General features: G+C 41.9%; 1 protein-coding gene and 1 long non-coding RNA gene across 2 annotated transcripts in view; both read left to right on the forward strand.

The window, feature by feature from the left end:
- LOC146438082 (uncharacterized) overlaps window positions 1-14,006 on the forward strand; it is an 86,610-nt gene extending 72,604 nt beyond the window's left edge. The window contains exons 2-4 of the long non-coding RNA XR_014851661.1: window positions 5,993-6,104; window positions 12,019-12,100; window positions 13,889-14,006. This is a non-coding gene — a long non-coding RNA (uncharacterized LOC146438082). The remainder of the gene's footprint in view (window positions 1-5,992; window positions 6,105-12,018; window positions 12,101-13,888) is intronic.
- A 608-nt stretch (window positions 14,007-14,614) lies between these two features.
- RPL34 (ribosomal protein L34) lies at window positions 14,615-18,083 on the forward strand. The gene is made up of 5 exons (XM_085058372.1): window positions 14,615-14,681; window positions 15,261-15,334; window positions 15,431-15,530; window positions 16,263-16,366; window positions 17,957-18,083. The coding sequence occupies exons 2-5, from the start codon at window positions 15,270-15,272 to the stop codon at window positions 18,039-18,041; spliced, it is 354 nt and encodes a 117-aa protein (XP_084914498.1). The 5' UTR covers window positions 14,615-14,681; window positions 15,261-15,269; the 3' UTR covers window positions 18,042-18,083.
- Window positions 18,084-19,936: the final 1,853 nt, after the last annotated feature.

The raw sequence follows: 19,936 nt of genomic DNA on the forward strand, positions 1-19,936 counted from the left end.
TTTATATTCACAGGTGTGTAGCACTTTCACCTATGTAAAAGATGGCAGGGGAATCATATTGGTAAATCAAATGACCTAGTATTTTTTGAGGTGAAAGTGTCCCACTGTGACATCTTCTTCATTGCGGAATTTAAGAGTGAAAAATTATGTGTTCTGGATAAAGCTGTGATGATTTGATTATGAATTTGCAAGAAAATGCCACCTATTTTGGATGCTGATTCCAGATAAGAGTGGGAGAAGGTTCACTTCTCTGGGCTTTCCTCATTGCCCCACTATTTTGATAGGTGCCCTCTGATGTTTCTAGGTTCTCTTCTGCCAATGACAACTAAACTCTGACAGGCTTCTCCCAGCCCAATTTATTCTTTCCTTCTTGTACACAAAGTGGCGTATTTTTTACAGAAGTTGTATTTTCTTGACAATCTTTTTCATTCCAGATCCATAAAATGACAGGTTTACATTCCAGAAACATTAGTCCTTCAGGCTAAATCTGAGCTCCGTGAATGGGGAGCTGGGATCTTTAAAAACAAAGCCCTCTGCTCCTAGGGCTCTTATGGCATTTCATAAAAGCAATAATCCATCTTTTGCCAAGCAAAGATTCTTTCCCACAGACCATCTATGTGGTTTCCATCTGCACATTAATTGGAAACTGCTTGGGGTAAAAAAGTATTTCTATGTTTCAAATTGCAGCTGTTCCCATGCTCTGGCAAGGTGCAGGGAGCTCTCTTCCCACAGTCCAGCTCTCCAAGGAGAAACCACAAGCTGACTGCAGACCTTGAGCACTGAAACTCTGGGGCATTTGGGTGGTACCAGCTGAGCTGAGGTTGAGCCACTGCTCAGGAGAAGGAGCAGTGTGCCTGTTTTCTCTTGGGCTCTCTTCTGGGTACAGTCCTGCTTTCAAGTCATCAACAGTGTCCATCTCTCTGCCAGCTGTGGTTGAAGAAATGTATTTTGTATTGTTTCTGCCAGGTAAACATCTTTAATTCCCCCAAAATCGATGCTGATGACTTCCTTCAGGCATGTAAGGCGTGAAACACCTGGGGGAAACCTAGAAACACAAATGAGCACCCTGAGCACAAAAATTAAGCTGAAAAGCATCAGGGACTGAGCAGACTGAGCACTTTTGTCTTACTCAGACGCTATCTAGAAACTGGGGACTTGCCCATACTGAAAATTACAAGGACTCTGAAGAACAAAAATGATAACAGGTAGATAGGCTTTGCATTCGTCTCATCAGGAGTGCTCCAGCAGTGGCTTACACTCAATCAGTTTATCAAACCTCCATGTGCAAGGGCTAACAGCTTTGGCAACATTAGTCCTCAAGGAGCACCCACAGAGCAGATCTAAGAAAGATTTTACTCAAAAACTGCCCTGGCATCTCCTCACTTAGGAAATGATAGGCACAAGCAACCAGAGAAGGGGCCTGGATGGACTGTATCCTAACTGGAAAACTTCTGCTGGCTTACTCTTTGTGCTGAACTTCCTTGCAAGCTCATCTTGGGATGTCTTAAGAAAAAACCCCCAACATTTATAAAACATCAGAGCAAGTTTATCCATGACATGAGAAACATTTCATGGATATTATTTTAGCAATGGATCCAGATGGCAATCTACTGCATCTTAGAAACCAGAAAGATTTCTGTGCTGCTCTGAGACAAAATTTTTCTCTGGTCTGCAATCAGAGGAATTGACTGACAGTCTCTCTACAGCAAATAAATAACATGAAGAGCCAAATGGAGTATTTATTTTTATGATTAAACTATTCAGCAGGTTAATTTGAATATAATGCAAATGCAGGTTTTACTGAAGGGATAGTACATAGCTAAATGCTATGCAGCAGGTTTGCATTGCTACAGGGACTGTTGCAATGTACTTAAAGCCCCATCCTGTGTTTCAGCAGGGCTGAAAGCCTGTTAGTGCTTTGAAATGATGAAAGCGAATGAAATTGAATAGCAAACAAAAAAAGTTCAGACTTGATCAGTGATGATGAGAGAATTCCAACTGGGTTCACTTGGGAGCAATGATCAAGAATTAAAGTCCTGATTTTTTTTAAGCTAACAAATGAATCTTCTTTATTCTACTTAAATGGGATAAGAAAAGCCCTATTAAAGGGAGCTAACAGTTGTACTAATCTGCAAGCCACATCCCTATTGGCCCCAGTAGGGAAAAAAAAAAAAAAAGAAAGACTTCTCAAAATGTTTAACAAAACCCAGAGAAAATGAGAAGAGTAAGAGATAACTCAAAAAAGTGCAACTTTGTGGAAGAAAAGTCTGTTTTCATAACTGAGCAAAGAGGTATGAGTATGGGGCGCAGCTCTCACCCTTTGTGCTCCAGCCTCTGGAGTTTACAGTCTGCAGGCTGACTGCAGAGGGGCTCTTGCCAGGTGTAGGAAGGTGGCCTGGGGCTCAAGGTTTTGCCTTTTTTTTTTTTTTTTTTTTTTTGGCTTTGACTATGGACTTGATCCCCTCAGGCACCTGCCTTACCAGGATTATTTGCATTTCTGGCATGAGTGATCTCAGCAGGTGGCTCTGTGAGGGCAGGGTGCCCATTCTCGGGCAAGCTGAAATATTGGCCCTCTCTGCTGTCACATTGGCAGCCTTTAATATATGCTCATCTCCATATAAGTATTTCTTAGGCTCCAAATTTGGCCAGTTGTGAGATTACTATACCATCTGTAATCCGTATGCTCTCCTGAATCTCTGGCTGGCTCACTGGCTGAGGGGATCTTTCAGCACTCCTGCTGTATCTCCTCCATGTCCTTGGGCTCCTGGTGGCACCATTCAGTGTCACTTACTTGACTCCAGCTGACAGGGAGAGCAATAGCTGTGAAGATGTGTCAACATCCCTGGCTGCCAACATGTGGAGGCAACCTGAATGCATGCCCAGGACTCCTCAGGAATTAAGATGTGGCTTCAAAATCTTGTGGCTGTCTCTGCAGCCCTGGTGACCTGTGCTGGCTGGACTAGTGACAGAGTAATTCTGTAAGGACACTTTCACAGGGCTGGTGGACTAATCCCTCAGCAGGGGAGGAGAGAGAGGAATAGTGAGAGTGAGATAAGAGAGAAGATCCCTTGGCATATGTGTAGCACTAAGTTAGGAAGGAGCCATTGCTATGAGAATAGAGGACGACTTGCTCTCATTAGTCTAAGACATAGAAAAGATGGGGGTGGCATGGGGCATGCAGGGACAAAGGATAAAACTTGACCCCATTGTAAAAATAAATAATACAATAGTTGGACCAGAATCTTACTTTAGTCTTTTTTTCATATGGACCAAGCCCATCTGTGAATTGATAATCAAAATACAATTACGTCCTCATCCCAAGTCAGTTTAAATGCAAGTGATGAGGAAGAACTCTCAGTAGGACACTGAGCTCATTAAGCCTCAAGAAGAGAAGGCTCAAGGGAAATCTTACCAATCTGTAAAAATACAGAGCAAGAGAGAATAAAGAATGTACAACCCAAAATAAAAGAAGTACTGAAATAAAAGAAATCCAATTTATATTTAAAATAGAACGTATTTGCTATGAAAGTGATCAATCACAGGAACAGGTTGCTCAGAGAGGTTGTGGAGTCACTGTCTCTGGATGGATTTCAAACCAAACTCAATGCAGTTTTGTGCAAAGTGCTCCAGCTGACCGTGCTTTGAGAAGAGAGGTTAGACTAGATGGGCTCCAGAGAACCCTTCCCGCTATTTTTCCCCTTTACACCCAATCTCACCATGGATTCAAATTTCACCCTCTTGATGAGATCAGTACAGTTCCTAAACTCCTGCTTAGCAAACACATGTGAATATCCCATGGAGATGCATGTTTCTACATAAAGTTCACAGATCCTCCGTGTCTTACGCTTTTAGGTAAACATTTGCCCCTAAAAATGCAAGCTATAAGGTGCTGCCTGACTTGCTGTTAATGATTGCATCAAACAGAGCAGTTACGAATTCAAGGCCAAAATGAGGGTCTTTCAGTGAGCCTCAGAACTTCCAGCTGCTGCACGCAAACTCCATTACCACAGAATTGTGACACAGAATAATGAAGTAATTTATCCAGGCTAAAATGGGTCAGAGTTTTGACAGTGATTTCAATGAAAGCGTGGTGAGGTCCTTTGGGTTTGGTTATATTTTTCAAAGAACCAAAGCTGACTCCTAATACAAGGAAGTATGCCCATGTAACATGGCTCTATATTTTAAATAGAACTTCCTTTTAATAACCTGGATTTAATGCATTTTACAATGTATTTATTATCTCACACTGTGATATTTTGTAACTTAGATTTTCAGCTAACGAGTAGCTCATCTAATGAAAATAATGATTTTTTCATGCTGTACTACATGGAAACTTAAAATATTTCAATTAAACAAACCACCTCATTAGTGTGCCTTGATAACATAGTTGAGTTTTCTTTGATATGGTCAGAAATATCTAGCATGCTTTTGGGATGCAATCAAACTCTCCAATAAACTTGTTGCTAAAGACAGCTGACTAGCACCATGTATTTCTTGAGCAGTCAAATGACCTAGTTTAGAAGTGTTTGAAGCCATTTTATACTCTGGAAGGAGAACAAATTAACCTTGTTTAACAAGTAGTTTTCAATTTGTGTTCCAGCACTCTTCCGCACTCTGCTATCTCCAGTGCAGTAGCATGGCCTTATTTCATGCTTCCTGTTACAAATCCTATATACTTACTGCTCCAGCTTTGAGAAACACCTCTCATCTGCTGCATGGACCCTGGGATGGGGTACTGTCACTGCACTCAAAATGTATTTGAAGCCACAGGTCTTGTTATCTGAGGTCTGCTTCATTTTCTTTGTACTCTACAGAGAACCAAAAGAAAATCAGGGCCATTGCTGCCTTTCACTTTGATTTATTTGGCCTGTTCTTTTGAAAGGCTTGTTCAAATGAATATTGCAAAGACAGCAGAGAACTCTGCAGCAAAACCCCAGCTTTTGGTTGAGACAAGACCAAACTGAGCTACATCTTTACCGCAGAAGACTTCTGTGACTGTAGCTAATTATTGTTGGGATGTGGGGTCAGTCCTATTGTAAATCAACATATCACTGCTCAGGGAGCTGGTTTTTATCAGATGAAGATCTGGATTCACATTTCCATAGCTGCTCTGAGAACGAGCATTTCTGGGGAATATTCTTTCTATTAGGCTAGTGTACATTAAAGTTACAGTGAGTTGCTGTCTTTTAGGCTCTTCCCTTGAAAAACTTGGTTCAGATTTGGATCTCATTATAGGCAAAATGATTTGCTGAAAATATCTCTGATTTTTGAAAGTAATTAGCTACTCTCTCATCAGTTGCAGTGGACCGTACATTTAGCGCTAGACAGCTTTGCCATCTCTAAGTATTCACTCTAAAGTAAAAGCAGATGAAAGGCATTTGGTCCATGTGCCAGCTCACCTGTACTAACCTTTCCTGTCACTCTACTCCTTTGTCAATTCTGAAAGAGGACTTAGCGTGGCTTTTTATCACTGTGAAACCCACATTATGCAACAAACAAACAAGCTTTTCACACACAAAATTTAACTGGTGGGCTGTTACATTTGGGAAGCTACATGGTATCTCCCCATCTGCATTCTTCCTCCCCCAGCAGAAAAACTAAAGTGGACCTTGTTATTTTGTATTCAAGTTAATTTTGATGCCTTCTGTTCTCAGCAGATAAGGTCTTCATCCTGCTGCAGAGAAATACTTACACCCAAAATGCAAGCTCTCATCTACCTCTGCCTGCCTGTTACAAACCTTAAATTCTAAGCTTAATGTAAGTTGGCAGTGTCCCTTTAATCAAAATTTAATGCTTGTCTTCAATCTCCTCAAAGCACTTAAAATCTAGCAGCTTTAGAAGGGGGAGAATCATTAGTGCTGCTGTCCTCTGCTTTCCAGTGAGCAGGAAGTTTGACCATGGGGTGTTACACAAATGGGGGTGTTGTGCTGCTCTCCACAGAGCCCTGTTTGGGATCAGCCTGTCAGACTTTTGCTCTTTTTGCTACTCACAGGGAAGAGGGTGCCAAGCAATCAGAAAATCTGCTCAAGAAAAAGTGAAGCCAACGCTTTCCTTCAGAAGTTCAGAGAAGGCCTTCTTTGCACCTGCCACCGCTGTACACACAGGTACTGAAATTCACATCTGACTACGTCAGAAATACTGCATTCAGCTGTCTCAGCTTCTTTCACAGGCATATCTGCTGAGAGAGAAATCAGCCAGTCAGTCTGGAATGTTCACATGAGATTGGTTCAAATTCAGTCATTCTGATTCCTGGACCTGTGAGAAGCCAGCCTTGCAGCTTGGCAGCCAGGCGCTTGGAAAGCTGGCTGTGAGCCCCTCTGAAAATCTGGCCTTGAATCTGCAAATATGCAGATCGGAAATCCCCATAAGGAGCAGCCAGTCTGATGCCAAGCATAAGCCAAGTTCATCACAGTTTCATGAAAAAATAACACCTTCTGCATTTTTTGCCATGCACAGCAAAGTACAGTGTTGCAGATATTGCCTACATATTTTGTAGGCAGCTTTCTGTACAGTATCCTGCTGCTCTGCAGGCATGGCTACCTAACATTGATCCAGGCATTTCTTTCAGCACAGTGCCACATTTTCTGTTTCTATCAAACAGTGTGATGCTTTATAATTTAATATGCTCCATTGTTTGCTTCTCAAACCACTTAATTTTTCTTCCAATTTCCCTTCAAAGAAGGTGAATTTGCATTATTTCTTTGTTACAAAACTTCATAAATATAGATGTATAGGGATAACTCTAGGCTTTGTTTCCTATTGAACACCAGTAAAAATGTATCTGGACATAGAGATATTTTAATGTGTCCCTAATTATTAATAAACAGTTTGGGTTGTACATTGGGTTGTACAAGGAATTTCCAAAGCCTCACGTGCACATAATTGCTTGCTTGCTTTCTCTCTGCTTCTCTCCCTTTTGCATCTAAAGTGTATAGTAATGTGCTGGGCTTTTACCTTTGAAGAATTTGGTTCAATCTGATTTACATTGTAAGCAAAATTGAGTTGCAGAAGATCATTCTAATCACTGGAAGTATTTGCCTAATCTTTAGTATGTTATAGCCTGGTCTATAGTATGTTAGCCTGGTCGTTACCATTTACACTATATTACAGTTTTAGCTGTTAAAATATGTTCACAGCTGGGCAGTGAACAGCTACCTTGATAGCTCCTGCAGTGAAATCTGGTGTGAGGGGAGTGTATGCTGCATAAAATAAATAGAGTGTAACTGTCTCAAGGGCAGGAAACTTGGTCCAGTGAATGTGCAGTAGATCATCATTTGAAGGTGAATAATTTTACAGGTAGCTAGCTATACAGAGCACATATCCAAAGGGATTCTTACCTTCGTGTCTTCTTGAAGAATGAAGGCATTTGTGGAGAAGTAGGGTAAAGAGACATAGGGAGAAGACAGGAAGGCAGCTCATTCACAGACTCAACACTAAGATATGGATACTTAACTGAAGAGGGAAGGAGTGATGCTTTCTTCTCTCTTCAAATGATGAAAATAAAAAGTGATCAGGATAGATTTTTGTTATCCTCTGGGCATTAAAAGCTTAAATGCAAAATGCATGACTTATTATATCTAGCCAAATCTTAGGGGTAAATAGGCAGTATGGGGAATTAGTTGTTGTTAATTGGACTTCTGAGCTGAATTCCCAGGGTGCTGTACTGCAAGCATATCCCTTTTGTTTTAATATTGAAACAGGGAGAAACCAGTTCTGTGATGGATTCATTCCACTATAGAACAGCAGAGCACGCTAAATCATCTTCATTGAAATAAGTTGCATTTGTTGAATGTAAATATTTTAGGGTTAATTTCTACACATGCTATAAAAGGTACTTGTTTCTCCATTGAGCATTTTGAAACTGTAAAGTAAAGCTGCAAGTAACATAAGTTGCCTAATTGTTCTGTAAGATCTGAAGAAACAATTTGCTGTCCCTTAAGCTATTGTGTTTAGATCACATTCCTACGTATTTTGGGGCAGCCAGTTCTGCTGCAGGTGAACTGAACTCTTCAGAATTCCATGGCTGTGAGTGTGCTTCCAGTCATACTAACAAAATGTGCAATCTCAAAAAAATATATTTCATGTTGTTCCATCAACACTATACATGGTGTTCCTTCCTTAGAAAGGTTAACAATAATCTCAAAAAAAAATCCCAAAAAATCAAAAACCCAAAGATTTCTCACAGATTTGGGAGACCCAGAAAAAATAATCCTTGCATCAGGCTTTTGTTCTAGGAACCAGTCCAGTCTCACATGCTGAAAAAATTGATAAAGTACAAATCCCTGGAGCAGAGCAGAGGCCACAGGTCACACACCTCCTTTAGCAGTCTGTTGTAGTTGATTCTCCTTGCACAGCTAATTGCCACTGGTATAATCCAAAAGGTAACTGAGAAAAACAGGCTTTTCTCGCATGTTTGACTTGACAAAACATCACAAAGAAATGTTCCTAGTGTTTCTGAAGTACTCAGAAAAAAAAAACCCAACTAGGGAGATATTTATATTAATTATAAACCCCTCAGAGAACTTTAAGGAGCAAAACCTTTCTGTACTGTTAATGTATCTTTAAATCATTAATGCAAATATAATTTTTTTATCGGTACATTAATGTGTGATTGACCTTTCTTCATTCTTTATCTCTCCCTTCATCCCCATATGGTCAACACTTGCCATGGGAGGTGGCCCTTCCTATTTTAAAGAACAAAGCAACATCAAAATGCCCAAAATTCCAGATCACTTTGACACTTAACCTCTCACTCAGTAGTTTGGTCTCAGTAATTTCAAAGGAGTTTTACTGTTTATTGAACTTGAAATAGAGTCTAACTTATACCTTTTTCACCTGTTCATGGGATCCATGTCAATTTATGGTAGATGGTTTTGAACAATTTCTTATGGAATGGGGCAGCTACTCCTAGTATTTGGTGTTTACTACTCCCCCAAAACTTATGCAGATAAAGAATTCTAATTCTCTTTGCAGTCCCTGAGATTTTATCAAATAGTAACATCAATTACACTTATTTTAAAACTGGAAAAGTTGAACTTAAACCAGTTACGGCTTATAATTAAGTAACTTGATTGTTGAGGTGTTTGGGAGGTAACACTGAGTCAGACATTACAATAAAGATATCCAAAATCACGGTCACCACCACCAGTGCCCACACAGCTGATTACACTGCCCTTAAATAAGTGATTGACCCAAGTCTTCCACAGGAAACTGTGCCAGTGAGGGTGTTTTGCCCCTTTGATCCTGGGCACAGGGCACATCCTCCCTGTAAGTCAGGGAAAATTTGGCCATACCCTTCACCTTGGGTGGCTGCTGTTGGGGGAAGGAGCAGTGTGAGGTGATGATTCCCAAGCAGCTCTGGAGATATTTCCAGTGTGAGTCTTGCTGGAGATGTGAGATGCTTACAGCATTGCACACAGTGCTGGGAAAGGATTTCCTCCATGCCCTTGATTCCTGGATGGCCAGAAGGCTTAGACATGAGTAGCAGACAGGGTTTAGCTTCCTTTGGCACCAAGGGTGACATGCAGTTCTCACAGCCTGGAAGAGCTGTGCAGAGCCCCTTTATCTTTCCATTGCTCTGCGTGGAAGATCCATGGACCAATTTATCACAGCTGCACCAGGAGAACTGACAACAGGGGATGTTGTAGTCCAGGGACCCTGACTTCAGCTTGGGGGCTCATGAAAAGCAAACATGAGCTGTCACCAGGCAGAATTCACATCTCAGCTGCATGTGCTGCCCACGGGCTCAGTAATCTGCTCCATCTTAAACACTTTCCACAAGGGAGGGGGAGTGCACACAAAGCCTGTTTAATTAGGCGTTGTGTAGGAAGGATGAACTCTATCCCAAGTGAGATGGAGGATTCCGTGTCTCCTCCAGATGGTGAAAAGATTTTTTTTTTCCAAGGCAGAAGAAAATAAGCAGGTGTGAGGATGGGGCCTACCTGTATTGGTTTTAATCAGCAACTTTAAGCAAACTCAGTGCTCTCATCAGAAAAGGGGAAAAATAAACAGCTGAGCACTGTGATTCATTTACACTTCAAATATACTTTGAGTTGGTTATTCCTCAATTAATCAAATAGCTGGTGTATCCCTAAAGTAGTATAAAGTGACACGCTGTGTGAAATCAATTTTCCCTTCCAAAATCATTAAATTCAGTAGCCTGTGACTACATCCCTGCTAATTCTAGTACCAGTCCTTTCATCCTCCATTAACTTTGGCACGCCTAACAGGCTGTCAAAAATAATTTCCCAGAACGTAAATAATTCAGAAATTAAAAATTAATAAATAATAACAGAGAGCTACTGGGAGATAGACTGGGTCAATTAGTCAGCTCTGCATTCTGTTTCTTCGCAGCAGGGGGGCAGCCACATTCGTTACTAGAATCTTTCCTCCGATTCCTAGGTCTGATTTATGGCTCTTCATTACTGGATCCAGTCAGACACAATTACCTCCATCACTATCTCAGTTCCTAACTTCAAAGAAACACACATTTTCTTGTCTGCTTTTTTTCTCCTTGCAGCAGCCTCAGCTTGACGTCCCTGGAATTTCTTCCACGCGGACTAATTAATAAGACTTTGACTTATCATATTCACTTCTCTTCTTTGATGTCCTACCTTAGTCAATCATCCTATTTAATTAGAATTTCAATGATAACTTTACTTATCTCGTGGCTAGATGTAAATTAAAATAACGGGATTTTAATTCTCTTTCTTACAGGGTTATGACATTTTTGACAGAAAAAGTTTCAACCCAAATACGATATTATGTACTTCCTATGCTAGGAGTGCATTCCACTAAATTGTTTTTCCCTTTGCTACAAAATAATTTTGCTTGTTTAACAAGCTCCACTGAAATGGAAATGAACTACAGCTTCTCATAACGTAATTTGCACAGGTCTGTGTTGTGGAAGGTTACGTTGATAGAAATTAGTATAATCAGATTGTGACACATGCCCCATAGTTAACAAGGAAAGGGAATGAGATTTTTAAGAAAAAACTAGCTCTGGAGAGACAGTGGACCCTAGGACATTTTCTTTCTCCCCTTTCCAACAGTTGCTAGTACTTTTTGGAGGTTTCTTGTTTCCACATTTATGGACCTAAGCCTGCTGGTTGTATCTAAGCAGCACTCAAGGCTGGATTCTGATTTCAATGAGACTTTTTTAAAGCACATATTCATACCCTTTTCATGGAAATGGTATTGTGCCTGTGACTTAAAAGGAGCAGCATATCCCTCAGCTATCACATTTTTTCCTTTCTGCAGTACCCAGTATGTGCTTGCCCACAGACTCACTTTCCTTCTCATGCCTCTCAGAATTTGCCAGTCTAGACTGGCACAATAACAAGTGAATGTGAGTGAAAATAGCTCTCATTTTTTAATTGAAGTTTATGGTGGAGAAAAGTCCTAGAAGGATCTGTGACATTGTGTAGGGGCAGTGGAATCGTCCTGGAGCTGGTAGATTCCTGGAAGTGGTACAGAAGTGCAAGGAAAGTAAAGGGGATCCAGCCAGGCTAATCAGGCCTTATGCCTTTGGGAACTCTTGCTGTCACTCTGTTGGAACTTCCCATGCAACCAAGGAAATGGTTGTGCACATAGATAGGAGATTTCAGTAAAAAGACCAATGAAGAGAGGACCAAGTGGAAAAGAAAGAAAGGATGGTCAACATACCAAGAATTGGTCTTAAATTGTGAACAAAGCATTCTTCTGGTGCAATAAATAGAATATGGTGACAACCTGCTGGCTGGTGCAAAATACACTACATTACTAAACTGCCATCAGAGATTATTATCTTTCTAATAGTATCTGGTCAAAAAGAGTTTTACAGTTTTGCATTGCCAATAGGCAAGTACACTCTGGAAGCTAGCCTCCAGTTTTCTCAAGGAAAAAGGCCCCCAAACTCAGGTGCTGTGATTCTGCTGATATCTTAGAAGGGGAAAAAATGGATTTTATAGGATGCCACTGTTACTTTTCCACATTGTTGGGTTGTGCGTTTGCTAATCCATCCCCTTTGCTGTATTCAAGGAAAGAAGAAAATTCAGAAATGAGACATGTTGGATGTGGAAAATGACTGCTCCCAAAAGAGACGTTTTGGTCCTGTGAAGAGGTAGGAGTAGCACAGAACATGAATTACTTGACTAATCTGTACAAAATGGGCTTAGTGAGCTTCTGCTTCAAATCTTATCCCCACATTAGATAGCATTAAACCAGTTGTCATTAAGCTAACATTTCTAGATGCTCTGGTGAGCCGTTTGCCTGATAGCCTTGTTCCTCTTAAAAAATGAACTGAAAATGCTTGAAAAACTAGGCCACTGCATCAGCAGAAGTGAATGGCTGGAATTTAATTGACATTTTCTAAAACTTACACCAGTTGAATTTAGAGGCTAAATGGGTAAATTCAAAAATGTATCAATACTACTGTTCAATAATAAAATAGTTACCTGTTGCACTGACAACATCTAAACTATTCTATCATAATTTAATAGTGTTGTTCTTTAACAATTGGATTCTGTTACACTTTTATATTTGGGAATGATTATTTAATCTAATTTAATTGGCTTTCTTATTCCCCTCAGGGTTCTGGGCCTAGAAAGTTCATGTTAAATACTCTAATTGCTCTGAAATTTACTTGTCTTCTAAAATATGCTCCTATTTTAAATATACCCTAAAATCTAGTTCATACATATTTTCTCTTCTTTCATGAATTAGAAAAAAATTCTGGTGTCCATAATTTGCACTTAAAAAGAGTCAATAATTAACCAAAATAATAATTATAGATTGAAAATAGGAAGGCTGCAGTACAACAAACTGAGAGTTACAAACCCATAAACAAGGCCAGGAGCACACATCAAAGCTTTCTGAGCACCCGCTGCTCTCCAAAAGCAGAGCTGAAGCTGCTAACGATGGCAGCAGCAGCACCCTACATGTTCAATGCTTGGATCCCTGGGTATCATTGTGGAACAGTGCTCAGGTCAATGGAGCAAGAGACCATTTCAAGGCTCACAGACAGTGGGCCCAACCCTGTCCTCCTCTCACATGGTGATTTCCCATTGATGCTGTGAGATTTTGACCGTGTGGGTGAGCATCAATTATGGCAGTGGTCACAAGGCATTCACACATGCTGTGAGAAGGAGGGGATGGACTTGGTGTAGCAGTGGGAGCACCACCACTGCCACCAGAGGCTGGGGAGCAGAGGTGATGGAAACGTGTGCTTTAAAATCTCTTGGTCTTTCATGAGTCAGTGCCAGGTGGCAGGGTGGGATCCAGATCTGTTAGGGAGGTCACAAATGGATAGAGGAGGGCAGATGCTGATTTCAGAGCACAGAGGCCACCTCTGCTTTTCAGCTTGCTCCTCAGCTTGACAGGGACCCATGTGTGTGGGATGGGAGCTAAAACAAGCATCTGGGAGAAGTGTAGCCCAGGGAGTGCTTCTCCTTTCCTTCCTATCAACACAGCGCTTGATGCAAACATGAGGGACTGCCAGGAGTACCTTTTGTGCATTTAGATTTTATTATTGCAGATAATAAAATCTGCGCCACTGGAATGCTGTTTCTGGCTACTGACAAGCCATCATATACTCCATTAGCTCTTGCAATTTCCTTTCTTTTCTCAGGGTTCTACCAGAGGCTATTAAATAGATTTCACACAATATTCTGAGTTGGAAGGGACCCACAAGTGTCATTGAGTCCAACTTTTAAGAGAATGGCCCATACAGGGATTGAACCCATAACCTTGTGTTACTAGCACCATGCTCTCACCAACTGAAAAAATACCAAAAGTCAGAAAACGTGACCCAGCTCAGGAAACTTGGATGACGCTGACAGATGCACAAGGAGATGATGTATTAAGGAAAAGCTCCACTAGCTATGTCCTGTTTCCCCTATGCTTTTGCTAGGTGTCTGTGTCCTGGAAATGGGAGTTTGAGTCAGGTCCAGCTTTGAGCTGACCAGCAGATACAGGTTTGTAACGTCATGCTCCTACTTGAGCACCTGCTCTGGAGCACATGGCACAGTGAGTACATCCTGGGGAGCAGGCACAAGGATATTCCACCCAAGGCTACCGGCGCAGCTGCTGGCACATGGAGAAGGAGTCAGGCAAATAAACGAGGGTATTGTGTGCACTCCACAGGGCCCAGCTTTGGGATCAGCCTGGGGCAGTGCAGGGAAAGCCAGCGCTGGGCAGGAGCAAAGGCATCTCGAGGGGAACGGAGCAGGGCGAGGACAGTCCTGCAGGGCGCCAGGCAAAGCTTTCGAGGGATTCTGGACAGATTCTGGCAGACCAGCCTTTGCCTTGTGGAAGTTTTGTGTAAGACACACAGTTTCCAGGTGTGCCAGTTTGCCGGGGAAAAGCGTGTACGAGTGACTTGTAATTCAGAGTTTAGAACTCTGAGGACAGGAGTTTTTTTACTAGAACAGTTTTTCGGTACAACACACAATAAATAAAACGGGCCCCCATCACTGCTGCACCCGGTCCCGCCGCCGAGCGGCGCCCCGCCTCACTTCAGCCGTACAACATGTCGCCACCCTTGTACGTCTGTTCCGTACAACATGGCGGCGCCCACTGGCCTTCGTGACTGGGATACAGACGACAGTGCGCAGGCGTCGCTTTTTCTTCCTGTCTCCAGCCCGCCGCTATTTCAATGTTGACCCGCGCATTTCTGCTTCCTCTTCCGGGTCCGGCGGCGCTAGGTATGGCGGCTGGCGGCAGGGGGCTGTGGGCGCCCATCCGCCTCCATCCGCGGCCCGGCGGGCGGCAAGGGCTGTTCGGAACCCCGGGGGGCTGTGGGGAGGGACCGGCGGCGCCGCTGCTGCCCGCGCTTGGGCTGGAGCGGGGGGCAGAGCTGCCCGGCAGAGGGGCTGGGCCTCCCCAGGCCTCCGCGGTGGAGCTCCCGAGCAGGGCCCGCCTCTGCCGGGGCTGCGGATGAAGCTTATGTTGGCCATAAAATACTGTGAAAAGCCTTAACCAGTTTCCTAGTAGAGAGTGGCATCATCCCGGCAAGACCAGAATCTTTGAACAGCGTTCAAGTTAGTTCGAGTGAATCTTCCTTGCTAATCGCGTCGTGCCCGCTGTCACGCGTCTTGTTGTTCTCTGCTATAGTTGTGCTGGTTGTCACTGATGAGGAAAGGCTTTAATTTTTATTACCCCAGAATCGGCATCTGCTGATTCATATCTGGCACGGTGGTTCAGTACAGATGGTCCTGTGAACGTGAACTTCCGTGGGGACACGGAGCTCTTAACTAGTGCCGCTTTGTTTTTGATTTTCTTAGGGGTGAAAAATGGTGCAGCGCCTGACCTACCGCCGTAGGTTGTCCTACAACACAGCTTCCAACAAGACCAGACTGTAAGTAAAACAGTTTCTCAGAAAATTTCCGCTGTGAAAAGATGATGTTTCAGTTTTGATTGTTGCGTTAACTGAGTGTTTTTCTGCTGTGCTTAGGTCCCGAACACCCGGGAACAGGATTGTTTACCTTTACACCAAGAAAGTGGGAAAGGCACCCAAGTCAGCATGTGGTATTTGCCCAGGAAGACTTCGTGGTGTAAGTATGATCATAAACACCTGAAGATGTTTCTCTACAGCAGCGTTTTTTCAGTAAAAAGAGCCTTTTCAAGTAATATGACGTGTCTCTTTATTGATGACTTCTTGTAGAAATAATTCTTTTCAAATACTCTTAATCAAGTGTTACAAAGTTTACTGGTAAAATAAGCTTTGGCAGCTAAAACTTTTTTTAACGCTCATGATTCACATTTTTGTTAAATATGAACCCTCTTGTTTTGGAAAATGTAACTCCAAAATTTTTGAAGTTAGACAAGGTGATTCTGTACCAGATTTAAAAATGGAAATTGGACCTATTAGACTTGCAGAAAAAAAACCTAAGTCAAGCTTAGAAAACTTTTAGTTTTAGAAAAAAAGAATTAATGTTTTTAAAGTGTTTTTCCTCAGAATGTATTCTTGAAGTAAAGTCATTGCATTTGACAGTTGCAGAAATGCTTTTCCAATCTTTAAAAAACCAGGTTTTTTTGTAAACAATTTTTAATGACCCTGTTGGTGAACTGCTATGGTACAATGAAACGATGAGCTTAGGAATGCTGAAGATGACACATCCAATGAGCTGCAACCTTGGTCACTTTTTAGCATCTTAAATAGTCAACTTCAGGTGTTGATGCTTTTTTTTTTTTTTTTAGCTGTGAAAGTCATGTTGGTTTTTATATGGCTGTTACCCAAAATTGCTGTCTTAAAACACCCTTCTTTTGTTTTTTGCTGTCTGTAGGTCCGTGCTGTACGCCCCAAAGTCCTGATGAGGCTGTCAAAAACAAAGAAGCACGTTAGCAGAGCCTATGGTGGTTCCATGTGTGCTAAGTGTGTCCGTGACAGGTAATGTACAGAAAGGCAGCTTTATTCCTGAGGTTGCTTCCTACAAGATTCTCTCCATTCCCATAACATGGACCAAAACTTTGAAGGCTTTTGTTAGGCACTGGTGTAGGGAAATGGAGAAGGAGAGTGTGGGGCACATTAGCAGCAAGGTGTGTGATTTTGTCCCTTGGATTTGAGGGAGTTACTGCATGTGGAGCTCCTTTGTGGAGACTTTAATGTTCCTCAGGATTTTTACTGCACTGTTGCCTTGGTGCTAAACAGTCTGCTCACGCTAGATTTTTATCTTTTGTACTGAGCCCCCAGGAAAGATTTTGCTATTCTGTTGTCCTGTTTTACCTTATGCAAAGTCACTGGTGTAAATTTAATTGAATTTTTCACTTCTTTGTAGAGGTTTGGGATTCAGAGATATTACTTGGTTGTGTGTTAAGCTTTAGCTAGACCTCACTGAATTCAGTTTTATTGTGTAGCAACTGTATATTCTACCCTTCTTTGGTAACATTGAGGAAAAACATGAGAATGTCATCTCTCTGAATGGTATTCAAAGCAGCTCTCTGGGCCTAGTAGTCTAAGGCCAGTTTTTTTCATCTGTAGTGCCAGCATTTTTTTTTTTGGTATATGTGGGTTCTAAGATAAATTGCATTCAGTACCACCAAAGATGAGTTGTTACAGCTGCAGAGCCACAGAATAACTTTCGGTGTTGAAACCCATTTTTTCCCGAGTGTTTTCCCAAACACTTTATGAGCTTGATAGGTAGTTAGTAGTGCATGAGTGTATTTTACTCTAACTCTGCCTAAACCAAAAGTGACAGCCACCTCCTGCTCTGTAATGGTCAGGTTTTCTCCTGCACCTGCTTAGGCATCTTTGATAGGCTTTGTGTGCTGAAGAAGTAGCCATACATACCAGATACATACAGAAGGTATTTTAATGTTTAAAATTAGAAGAGTGTGTTGATATGCTTGTGCTTTTAACTCAAAACCACCGAGTAGGCTGTGAGTATGTGAGTGCTGGTGCATAGATCTGTCCCATCTACCTGATGGCCTCTGCATGTCTTCAGAAGTAGTCATATTTGGGCATGACTTGACTTGCTAGGCTTTTGCCTGTTGATGTGCAAGGAGCTCTGATACTGACAGGGAAAGTGTTCCTGTTTTTGATAGCTAGCTGCACATAGGGTTTCCTGTAGTTCTGAGGCAGAGAGCTGACCACGACTGGTCACACCAATTCTGACTTTACAGAATTAAATTAATTCACCGCTAGGAGTTCTTCTTTTTGCCTTTGAAGTTTTTAAAGATGGTAAATTTTCCCATGTTCAGCCATCAAGTATTACGTTGCTTGCCTCCAAGCCACTTACCCTAAATTTGCAGGCACTGTAGGCCACCTTCCCCAAACTGCTGCTGCATTTGTACTGTGCCAATGTTCCTGTCTTTTGCTGCTGGCAAGAACAGCAATAGGTTCTCCTTTTATGTAACTGTGGAACTAACACCACATGTGCAATGAATGTCGGAGATGGCAAAATTAATTGTAATTTGTCTTATTTTTGTGTTTTTACTTTAGTAGGTAGACATACATCCTAAAATAATTTTTCTTTTACAGGATCAAACGAGCTTTTCTTATTGAGGAGCAGAAGATCGTTGTGAAAGTGTTGAAGGCACAAGCACAGAGCCAGAAGTCAAAGTGAATCTATTTGTAGTTTCAGTCCAATAAATGAAATCTCCACTTCTTTTGTGTCCTGTCATTCCAGGTACAAAGCTGGTAGGAGCTGCTGCTTCTCACAGCTTATACAGTGCAGAGCTGGGTTTTGGTGCAATGAAACCTGTAAGTTGGGATTCTCTGTTCAGTGCTGCCTGCTGACAGGGACATCAAGCAGGAGGGAAGGAAGTCTGGTTAAACAGGACTCCCAGCTCAGGCTCTGTCATGTAGAGGGATTGGAAAAGCTTTTAGCAATGCAGGTTTTCTTTCAACAGCTATTTATGAAGTCATTGGAGAACTTGGCTCAGAAGAAAACTAGGATTTTGAAAAAGAGCAAACAAAAATGGTGAAAGACAAGACAAGAGACAAGTGAAGGAGAACTAGTATAGGCCTAAGGTAATTTTTTTTTTAATTGTATGTGGTATTACTCAAGTGAGGGTGGGGAGTATAGTCTCAGCTTCTCAAAGTCTGTGGTTTATCCACCAGACAGTTGCATACTGCTACATCTGGACCTGGAAGAAAGCTGTAGCTGCTGTATCCTGTCAGGTGCTTCCTGGGTCAGCAATTAGAGGTACAATACTAGCAGAGGTTCAGGGCAGAGCTAGGACAGACCTTTAAAGGTTTCATGATCAGGTTTTAGAGCAATTTAGGCCTCTGGTATAGAAATTCAAACACGAGTTCTGTTGGTTTGTCATCAAGAGTGTAATTGTGTAAACATTGAAAATGGCTTTGCTTCTTTCTGTTTTGTGGAGAATTCTAAATGTGTCTTAACACTATCCAGGAGAGCTTTAACAGAGGATAATCCTTGCTTTACCTGTGAGTGCAGTGGTATTCCTCACACACAGCTCTGAATTTTGATCTGCTTTTAGTATCTGACAGGAATCTACTTTTACCTGTTTTTAACCAATAACTATTTTTTCAAAACGTAGTGAGCTCCACCATGAGAATAAGGAAGGAGGAGACATAATTACTGAGCACACAGGCTTACTGGGAGCAGCAAGAGTGCCACTTTAAGGGGTTTCTAAGGTCACCTGTGGAGTCTGCTTAGGCTGTTGCTCAGAGATGTGTGCAGTTCCCTCCTGACTGCATGCTCATTTTTACCCTGTCTTTCTCTGTCACGCTGTACAGTCAGGCTGTGCAGTCAGCCAAGGGACAGAGGACAGAAGGCTGAGTTGAAAAGTCCTTTAGTGGCAGTGAGCTGGTGCTTTGGGTGAGGTGCCTGGCAACTCACCTCCTTCCTGGGTGTGACAACAGGAGGTGGCTCTGGTCCAGGGTGAGTGACTTAACACTGCATGGTGAAAGGAGCTGTACCTCCCCAAGGATTTCTTCACAGTGTCCCAAGTAGTTAAAATAATTGTATCAGTATTTTCAAAATGGATAAATGTTGTAGCTTGAAGTATATGAAACCTTTCTTCTCAGCTTGGGTGCAAAGGCTATAGCTCGTTAAAGGAGGTTTTGAGACTAGCAGTACTACCCTGCTGTTTTTAGGTGCTGTTACTATAGTTAGTTTACAAGATTAACATTTTCTCAGTTGTCTTACTGTCCTAGTACAAACCTTAGTACTTTGGCATGCTGGGAAAAAAAAAAAAGCAGAAGGTGCAACTAGACAAGTATGTCTAAACTGCCCCAGAAGTGCTCCTGTTTGGGCTTCTGGAAAGGAGGCAAGGTGGAGGTAGAATACTTTTGGAATAATGAGGATGAATGTCATAAACATCTCTTGACAGGCACTGAGAGGGAGATTTTTCCAAATGGAAGAGTAAGACTGAAAACAGCTAGCTATAAACAACATCATTGTACCAAAAGGCAACAGTTATGAGGAGAAATGGTAATAAGGCCCTTAATTGTTTAAAAAACAGTTTGAGTAGATGGCTCTAGTGCAGGAAT

This window comes from Lichenostomus cassidix, chromosome 4 (assembly GCF_008360975.1).
Source record: "Lichenostomus cassidix isolate B80296 chromosome 4, HeHo_3.0, whole genome shotgun sequence".
NCBI classification, from domain to species: Eukaryota; Metazoa; Chordata; class Aves; order Passeriformes; family Meliphagidae; genus Lichenostomus; species Lichenostomus cassidix.

Excerpts from the sequence above, each read along its gene's own strand:
- RPL34 (XM_085058372.1), top strand. The coding sequence starts at position 15,270 with ATGGTGCAGCGCCTGACCTACCGCCGTAGGTTGTCCTACAACACAGCT. Across the intron at positions 15,335-15,430 it reads GCTTCCAACAAGACCAGACT|GTCCCGAACACCCGGGAACA; the intron begins GTAAGTAAAACA and ends TGCTGTGCTTAG. Across the intron at positions 15,531-16,262 it reads GCCCAGGAAGACTTCGTGGT|GTCCGTGCTGTACGCCCCAA; the intron begins GTAAGTATGATC and ends TGCTGTCTGTAG.